Consider the following 10,353-nt stretch of genomic DNA (forward strand, 5'->3'; position numbering starts at 1 on the left):
ATATATATCTGAATATTTTATATGAATTATATTTTCTGAAATAATTTTATTATAATATTCATCCAATAAATGTACCAGCTAGTAAATTATTCACCCCATGGCTGGACATTTGGATTTTCCAATGTTCACTCTTTAAAAGACTCTTACTTCAAATATCTATGTGTATAGGCTTTTGCCATGTATATATTTTTTTTTTCTTTAGGATGGATTCCCTCAAAAGTTGAAGGCGACATCAGCACTTCAACGGAAGTTCATGACTGCCAAACTGCTTTTCAAAAAAACTGTACAAGTTTATGAAGCCATCAGCAATGTATATGTTTCCTTATATGCTTACTATGCTGGTTATTCCTAAAAAAACAAAAAGATTACTATTAAGATTGAACAAGTTCTCTGTTTGGCAACCATTAAAGGACCTTTGTCTTCTAACAAGTTTGTCAGTTGGAATGTGTAACAGGAATTTCCTTTATCAGCAAAAAAAATAGTTATTCAGTTTACAAAAAGAGGAGAAAAAGTGATTTGGATAAAAGTATAGTTAATTATCAGCATTTATGACAGCTGCTTGCTATTTATTGTTCATTAGTCATGTGTACAACAACTGTATGTATCAATATAATGCCACTGCATATTTTATTATACAACAAAACTATGTACCTACTTGCAGTTTTGTAACTGACCATGTACTCACAAAAACTGAAAGACAAGACTCATGGTGGCAATATCAGATGCTGACCTTTCCTCTCCATTTCTTCATGGTGAAAGGCACATTACTGATAGCCATTTAATCTAAACTCCTTCCAGCCTGCTGTTAAAATCTGTTTATAAACAGCACCAGCGGAGGATATGTAAGAAGCAGTGTTTATCTAGCCCAGTTACCTTTATCTGAGTTAAGAGAAACTACACTATCATTTAACTGCTGATACTCTACTGGCCATTGGAGAGGTTAATACAAAAACCAATGAATGAAAAAGACAAACGAATGGGCTGTTGGGTATTACAGGTCAGAACCATAAAGTTATACATAAACATTCTGGCTACTTTGTGCCCACTATGATCATTATGATCATGTTTAGATTTCCAAATTAAGTGTGTGTTTGATGCGTGACCTTATAAACAAATGTAACATTTTATGCAAGCATCATGTAAGAAGTGGTGTGGTGCAAGGCCTATTTCCTGGGAGAAGCAATATCCTTTTGAAAAGAGTACAAGAGTGAAGTGGGGTGCAGGAGAGACAAGATCTTTCATGAAGTGAATGCTTTAAGCCTACATATATCATCACCTTCTCATAAATGGAGACTATATGGCAAGATGAATCTCAGTTCTAAAAATATGAGGATTTTTAAAAATAACAGTATTCAGAATCACAATCTAGAAAATTATTCAGTAATAAGGACATGTTGTTTCTGCATTTTCCAGTTAGTTTTCAATCATAAAATGCAACTGTTTCATAGTGTTCAACACAGGTTCATCTATGAGCTCCTAAACATGTAATAGATGACAATAAAATCTAGAACCAAGAATTCTCCCCTAAACCAAATACACAATTCAAGCAAAATTTCATCTTATACAAAGCAACAAGAAAAACGAGTGCCACAAAGTTCACAAATAATTGCCTGGAACAATTTCGTTAGAAAAAAATAAACAACTACAGGAGAGTCAAGTGACACAAAGCGGGCAGGAGTGAGGGGAGGGGGAGAAAATTTAAAAGATGCAAAGCAGCTTAGCTCCTCTAAAACTAACCCTGCATCAGTTTCTCTTGTATACAACCAACTATAATATTAGTATTTATTCTACCTACCATTGCTAAATATAAGTTATTAAGGTGATCAAGTTATTAATGTCCTTGGGTAAATGCTAATTAAAGGGAACACACTGAATCAAATCAATCATTAATTGTAGCACTACATGTCAAATCCAAAAAGAAAAAAAAACAAATTTTATTCCCCAGGAAATATTTGTTAAATATGAAAAGTCTAGTTCATAACATCGCAAAATGATAATGATCAAAGTAATATGCTCAGGGTGAATTTTCCAGAGATTTAAATGAGAAAGATAGAAGGTTCCAGCAGAATAAAACTATACTACAATAAATTTTTCTCTTAATTGGTTTTAACAAATAAGGAAGGATGGCTTATTTCAGACAGAAGTTTATAAAACATTTGAGGCTGAATACCATGCTGTAGTTCCTTTTCAGCAAGTATTACTAACAAATTTTATAAATGAGAAAATGGGAGCTCTGAGAAGTTATGTAACCGGGGGTGGCGGGGGGGGGGGGGCTTTTACAGGTAATGTTTTCTAGTACTGATAATAGTCATAATAGGAGATTTACCACATAGTATATGAAGTATTTAAGATTAAAACAAGTTAAGTGATTTTATTACCTCAGGAGATGGATCTCAAGATACTGTGAATATATAACACCTTCTTGTCAAGTTCTAATTATCCTACGACTAGTACAGATCCATCATTAATTGAGCCTAAGAAACACTTGGAACATCTGTAAAATGCAAATTCTGGGGCCCACTCCTAGTTCTCTTAAGTGATAGTGATGCAGGTGGTCAGAGGATCAAACTTCAGAATGCTGGTTATAGGTGGTTCTTAAATTTATTGCAAGCTGCCTTTCTAGAAAAACTGTCAAGTCAAAATGTCATCAGTGTAGTCTGATTTTCCCCTATAAATTCATAATGTAAATAGAAAGTTACCAATTTTATAAAGGGACTGGTGTTCACATTTTAGACATGTGGCTTAACATCATACTTCATCACCAGTACACCGTATACAGTTTTGTAAAGAATACACAAAGCACAACTAAGAACACAGTTAACAATTACATAGGATTTAATATGATAAATATTAGTCTACCATACAAGGTATTTAAAAAAAATATCATTTTTGCTTTACGTTTACTGCAACATAAAATACCTTAAAACATAAAATTTAGAAGCATTTTTTTCTGAGAACATAAGCAATTTTAGGACTTTTGATAAAATCACTGGACACTTTCATAAATTAACCCAGATTATTATTTTACTGTCCCTTTTACTTGCTATATTTTCCTGCAGCGATATAAAACATCATCTGTATTTCTCATCCACTGATCCTTCACACTATTTTTCACTTTAGTGTCTAATGCCTCAAAGCTCTGACTTAACTGGTGGTTGAATTCAAAGGCAGAAAAAGCAGAGTTTGTTCTGCCTCAATAACTTCTTTCTGCTATCGTCTAAAGTACTATATAACAATATCCAAATGTGAGCGTATGTGCTACAGCCCATGGGTCACTACCTTTTCTACTTTATTAATAATCATTATATCTTACGCAAAATATTCTACAGATTTTCTCTTTGGATCTGCCAGTATACCAACTGAAAACAAAACAAAACAAGATCTATCCATTTCAAAGCTTCATAACAAGTTATTCTGCATTCTTGGTTACTTTATTTTCTTCTTTTTCCCTCCCGGCCCTTGTCGGATATAATTTTCTCAGCTGTTTGAAGCCAGAGAGGAGTAGTGATGTTGCCTGGGAATAGAAAATTCCCACCCAAGAGAAAAGCTCAGAACTGGAATGCAGCTGGGAGTATCTCAGTAAGCAGATGATCTAAAATCTAAGGCCTTGTTTAAATTATCTGCCTAAGAAAAGGACAACTAACTAAGCCCTGGAAGAAGAATAACTGGAGTTTCAAATCAAAATTGAAGGCTCAATATCCTACTCTATTCCTTTCACTCCTCTCCCCCAAAAAGTGACTAAACCAAAATTATCTTTTTATACCAAACTTTACCTTAATTAACATCCCAATAACTTTAAGTTATAATTCCTAAAATTCACACTCCAACATTTTCAACCACCAAATGATTCAACCTCATGTTAACAATCTAACTTTCCACTGCAGTCAATCTTTTCCACCATCTTACGTTCCATCCAACCCAAGTTTTTCCCTCTTCTAGTTTTTATTTTTTCCCCTTAATCCAGCCTACATTTTCCCTTGCGATATTCCTTCTTTTTTAGGATAACACCTCTTAATCTGTCTAGAAAACTTGGGAGATCACTGACTAACTTAATATTTATAACAAATAACTTTCAGTGATTTATATTTACTAATCAGCTCCCGATGAAATACATTATTAAGATTCAGGTCAAAGATACACTTAACCAACTGGGATGAGCCAAAAGCATTATGAAAAAGCAAATATAGCTTTTGAAATGCTTATTGCAACTAGGACCAGTAACATTAAGCTGAGAATTATGAATATACATTATCAAACTGATGGCATCTGAGAATTTATATGTTCCTACCAACCGTTTGCAATAATCTCACTTCATTACAAATTATAAAAATGATCTTTGAACAGTGAAAGCCAAACCACTTGTTACAAATATCTGCCTGAGATGATTCCAACATATTTGAAAGAGTCAGAGAGTTAAACCATGCAGTAACACATAGCTTTAAAATGGCAGTCCAGACATTAAGGAAACATACAAAGTTCAACAGTTTGGACTGGTACAAATTTCAAATGCATAAAAGGTTATTTTTAGGATATTAAAATAATTTGAGGCCTATTTACTTTATGAATGTACTCACCTGACTCTTGCAAGTATCTATATACCAAGAAGTTGACCTCATCACTGCTTATACTCATCTTTATTCCCACTTAAACCATGAGGTCACAACACAGGATATAACCCTAAAAATAAAACAAAGTTAATTAAGTATTTTCTCAATAAAATATTTTTAAACAAAATGTAAACAATGTTGTAAAAACCATTTGATTTTATTAAATAATGTAAAATGAAGGTTTTGATATTGCCTAATAATAAATCCTAACAAATAAAGATACTTCCAATAGTTAGTAGAAGATTATACAACCAAAACACAGCTGGGTCTCTTTTTCTGCAACATATTGGTTAAAAAGGATTAAAAATTTACAAAAGGGCCTCCAGTATCATATTTAATAATTATATCAAATAGCATAAAAAGTTGTTCCTCTTTCTCCTTAACTGTAAAAAAGAGTTTATTTTAAGGATCAGAAAATGAATCATATAGGAAAAGACTGACTTCAGACTATGGGATTGGGGACCAGCCATCCATGCTGGTTTTGTTTACAAAATTTAGTAGGATTAAGTCTCTATTTTCTCAACATCTAATCTGCAATGTTCAAGTTTCAAAAAGCTCTAGGTATGCATAAGGCAGAGAGGTTGGAGTACAGTTCTGAAAACTCAAAATTCTCAGAAGGAGGGAAAGAGGGAAACTGACATATAGCTTAAATATATCCTAATTATACATAACTGTTCTCATGCCACAGAAAGGATTTAAAGTAAACTTTTCTGTACGGTGCCCAACAGTAAATATGTTAGGCTTTGCCAGTCATATAGTCAGTGTCACAACTACTCATCTGCAGTTGTAGTGCAAGAGCAGCAATGACACACGAATGACTGAGTGTGGCCATGTTCCAATAAAACAACTTATCAACACTAAAATGTGAATTTCATATGATACTCTGATGTCATAAAATATTTTTCTTTTGATTTCTTTTTCAGCACTCAAAAAATCAAAACCCTTTCTTAGTTTGTGGTCCTTATAAAAGGTCAGTGGGCTGGACATGGCCCACAGACCAGCTTCTCGGTTCCTTGTTTAAAAAAGGATACGCTGACATCTATTCAGTATAAGAAAGAAAGAAAGTGAAGTCACTCAGTCGTGTCCGACTCTTTGTGAACCCATGGACTGTAGCCTACCAGGCTCCTCAGTCCATGGAATTTTCCAGGCAAGAGTACTGCAGTGGGTTACCATTTCCTTCTCCAGGGGATCTTCCGACCCAGGGATTGAACCTGGGTCTCCAGCACTGCAGGCAGACGCTTTACTGTCTGAGCCACCAGGGTAACCCCAGGCCTGTGCTGTCTGTCCTACCACATCATTGATCTCTTATAATGCAGGGTAACAATATATTTAAACCTCTCAGATTAATAAGAACTGAGCAGGCTTCTATACAATAGGAACTGCTACTGCTGTAGATCTGGAAAACCTGGTGACTGAACACTCATCAAGCTTATCTCAGAAACAAAGGAAGACAAACAAGGGGGTAGTAACAATTCCCCCAGTGAACACACACAGAGGAAGCCCTAACCAAATGCAGTGGTCTGGGAATACATCTCAAAGGAAGTGTCTTCAGTGTTCAGACCTAAAGGACAGACAGGAGAGTGAGAACATGAATATCTGGGGAGGAAGGAAAAGAACCGAAGCAATTCAGTGAGCAGTTAACAGTCACTGGAAGGGCTGGGTGAAGAAAAAGAAACAAAATGAAGTGAGGCTTGAGAGGAGCCTTGAAGGAATCACTTTCGAGAAAACAAGGCAGTAAAAAGCAGAAAACGCAGGGAAGTGGTATGATTTACATTTTTAAAAGACCATCCTGAATTCTAAAATGAAAACTAGAAGGAAACTGGACTGAGGAGAGGGGGCCAAGTTAGGAAGGTGCTGGAGTCACCTAAGAGAAGACTGAAACCTGGAGGGGGGCACTGGAGTTGAGGAGAACCCCGAGAATACTAGGATTCCAAAGATACTTAGGAAGTAGCAGACTCATGGAGAAGGCCATGGCACCCCACTCCAGTACTTTTGCCTGGAAAATCCCATGGATGGAGGAGCTTGGTAGGCTGCAGTCCATGGGGTCGCTGAGGGTCGGACATGACTTCACTTTCACTTTCATGCATTGGAGAAGGAAAGGGCAACCCACTCCACTGTTCTTGCCTGGAGAATCCCAGGGACGGGGGAGCCTGGTGGGCTGCCGTCTATGGGGTCGCACAGAGTCAGACACGACTGAAGTGACTTAGCAAAGCAAAGCAGACTAAAGGGTGGGGGACTTGATACAGAGCTCAGGAAAAGAGAAGAAGCAAAGGTTTCTTTTAGGACATCTGGACACGCAGTACTTCATTTACTGAAATGAGAAGCCATGGAAGAAAAGTAAATACCATCCTCATGTGAGGAAGAAGGCACCTCTTCCCATTTCATCGCCTGAATGTGATCATCTATACACGCCACACTGAACAGAATGATACAGGTGAACACTCCTCTGATGACTAGCTCAGGACACCTCATCCAGAGGCCCCTGTGGCACACAAGAGGATCTGAGCTCTGGAGGAGACCCTGACCCACAGGAATGGGTAACAATGTGCTTGGAACACAAAGTAGGTGTAACACAAGAGTCAATCCTGAAAGCCTGGTGACTGAATGATTTAAAAAATAAAACCACCACACCCATTATATGATTACATATAATACCCATTATATGGCAGGCATTAAGTCACAACTTGACCAACCATGGACATCTGTCAGGGAAACACTGAGTCACTCACTGATTGATGAAGAGGATCTCCCAAAATGAGTTCAATCAGGTGGAATCCTAGTGAAACAACTAATGAAGAAAATAAAGAGTATTCTTTTCCTCTAAAATATCATTCAGTCTAATTTTCAAATAATGAATAATGGAACTGAAGTACCTAAGAAGTACAAATTTTTTTAAATGGCTGATTCCGATACACAAAGGTCACCAAAATGTCTCAAATTAAAGCAGTTATCAGTAGTGCTTCTGTATCATTTAATGTATCTCAGGGCAAAGAAAAACACAAGTCAAAATTATATAAATTATTGTCTGTAAAAACTCTCATAATAAATACATGTTGGTGGCATACTTTTTTAAAGTCAACAAGAAATACCAAACATGAAGAGGAGAGTTCTTGTCTGTTCAAATTGCTGTGAATGGGTTTATTATATTGATCATAGTACTGTATTAGTTCCTGTAACCAAAAGTAAATTTTTTAAGAGAAAGGGGTAAACTTTTCAAATTTTAAAAGGGTTACTCTAGCTTTAGTTTTACTTCAGCTAGCTCATACTTTCAGAGAGAAAGATCACTGTTTTCACTTATACCAAATATACCCCTAGGGCAGACAAGTGAAGTGAAGTGAAGTCACACAGTCGCGTCTGACTCTGCAACCCCATGGATGGAGTAACCTGTAGCAGGCTACTCCATCCATGGGATTTTCTAGGCAAGAGTACTGGAGTGGGTTGCCATTAGAGCTAAGGCAGGAGAAGGGGACGACAGAGGATGAGATGGTTGGATGGCACCACTGACTCAATGGACATGTTTGAGCAAGCTCTGGGAGTTGGTGAAGGATGGGGAAGCCTGGAGTGCTGCAGTCCATGGGGTCACAGTCAGACATGACTGAGCGACTGAACAACAAAGACCTAGGAATAGACACATGAAATAAAGCTGTCCCAAGCCTTGCAGGATGGACAGTTTTCCAGTTACGAGAAACATAGAAACAAATGTGGCCTTAAAAAAAAAAAAAAAAACAGTGAAGTTAATACAACTCTGTATTAAAAGTTTCAGTCATAGTAGCAATGAAACTACACAGGCTCTTTAGACCTGAGTTTATCCTCTTATAAAGACACTCAATTCAAAAAAAAAATAAAATAAAATAAAGACACTCAATTCTAGAATAAGGTTCAGTATGAAATTAGTCTGTTTAAATTCTAACATCAGAAGGACACCTGAAAAGAACAGGAAATACTAGACGTTAAAAACAAACAAGACAACGTTAAGACATTTCCTGAGTGAAAGCTTCAGTTTTCACTTTCAAAACACCTAAAAAACCTGGATGCCAGAGAACAAAAATTAGAGAAAATGCCACCACTTCAGTAGTGGACTCACTGCAGCTTTACAGAACAGGTCCATTTTGATTTGTTTGTTTACACATCTATGCTGTAGTCTTCACCTGCCCCAAGTGAAGACCAGATACGCAGAGACTAGCCACAACCGATCTTCAGAAGGCACACAAAAACCTTCCTGCCATACCTCTTCCACTGTGGTATCTTTCAGAACATCTATCTTTAAACAAGCTCACAAGATAACAGTAAGACACACATCCAATCTACCCTGTACAAAACAGGTATGGGCCTCGATATCACGTCTGGTAGAGGTACCAATGTATAAAAGAAGTTCTGCCTCAAGGAGCTGATAGACTATTAAACAAGACATCCAAAATAAGCACTTCCTAAAATCACAAAACACCTATTTGTATATTCTGCCTGATCATACTTAGCCCTAAAAAGTAAATGACCTAGTTCTAAACACACACACACACACACACATATATATATACATATATATATTAAATATCTCTGTACTTTCTTAACTCTCAGAAACAGCTTGTAAAATCATAAAAGCTTTTATTCAAACCTCCATCAGTTATGGGCAATGAAATTACTTAATTCAAACCCACAGCTATATTAAAGCAGCCAGAGTAAAAACAAAAACTACAATCTTAACTAACATTTAGCTGAATGTTTATATGTAAAACTACACTAAATACTCTAATGTTTAGTATGAACTATTTTACTTTAAGGCTTCACAGACAAAAATCTATCAAGTATTACAAAAACAGGGCTGTTGATGTAAGTCAGGTATAATTGCTTCAATAAATATAAATATACATGGTATTTTCAGCATCACAAAACTGAGTTCAGCATTCACAAACTGGATAACTGCTCCAAATATTTAACCATCTCATTTGTTCTTCCATATCTGGTACCACATTTCTGCCTCTGGCCTCAAACAGAACAGACATGACATTCTTTCTGATACCATATCTAGAGCATATCAGAGTCCAACTATGATCCTAAATCACACTATTTTAAATCTACAAGATTGAAAAAATAACAAAAGCTATGGACAAAGAAAAAAAAATTAAAAGCTTTTCTGAAATCTCATACTCACAACACATTATTTAGAGGTCTGAAAACTTCTTGCAGGCTCTAAATTCAAATGCACATTCAAAATGTCCTAATCTTAGAAAAATAATTTAGTTCAAAATGTAGTGGTAGGACTTTCTTGGAGGTCCAGTGGCTAAGACTGCACTCCTGATGCAAGAGATCGGTTTAATTCCTGGTTGGGGAACTAGATCACATATGCCACTACTAAAGATCCCGCAACAAAGATCGAGTGCCACAGCCAAACAAATAAAAATTGATATTAGGAGAAAAAATCAAAAACCGAAATGTACAGTGGTGGCATATTATCCCATGGCAGACACATTAGTTTCATTTTTGATTTGCTCAACATTTAGATGATTTTAAATTATTCTAAGACTCCTATAACAATATTTATGCTTCAAGTTGTTTCTTCATCCATTTCTTTTGGTAGCTGTGCATTTATGAATAGTCCTCAAGATCAGGAAAAGTCCCTAAATTACTGGACCAAAGGGAAAAGATAAATAGCTATTTTGATTCTTAATGAATACCAACAAATTAGATCCACTCAAAAGACTGAACCAATTCAAGATCCCTCCAGCTGAAACATTAGTTAAAATATTCA

General features: G+C 36.1%; 1 protein-coding gene across 4 annotated transcripts in view; it reads right to left on the bottom strand.

Annotated features, from left to right (window-relative positions):
- TBL1XR1 (transducin (beta)-like 1 X-linked receptor 1) overlaps window positions 1-10,353 on the bottom strand; it is a 178,942-nt gene that overhangs the window by 38,018 nt on the left and 130,571 nt on the right. For all 4 annotated transcript variants that reach the window (XM_010845692.1, XM_010845691.1, XM_010845693.1 and 1 more), the window contains one exon: window positions 4,575-4,677. In XM_010845692.1, coding sequence (XP_010843994.1) covers window positions 4,575-4,632 — 58 coding nt within the window. In that variant the 5' untranslated portion in view covers window positions 4,633-4,677. The remainder of the gene's footprint in view (window positions 1-4,574; window positions 4,678-10,353) is intronic.

The sequence above is a fragment of the Bison bison genome, unplaced genomic scaffold, assembly GCF_000754665.1.
Source record: "Bison bison bison isolate TAMUID 2011002044 unplaced genomic scaffold, Bison_UMD1.0 scf7180017864222, whole genome shotgun sequence".
NCBI lineage: Eukaryota > Metazoa > Chordata > Mammalia > Artiodactyla > Bovidae > Bison > Bison bison.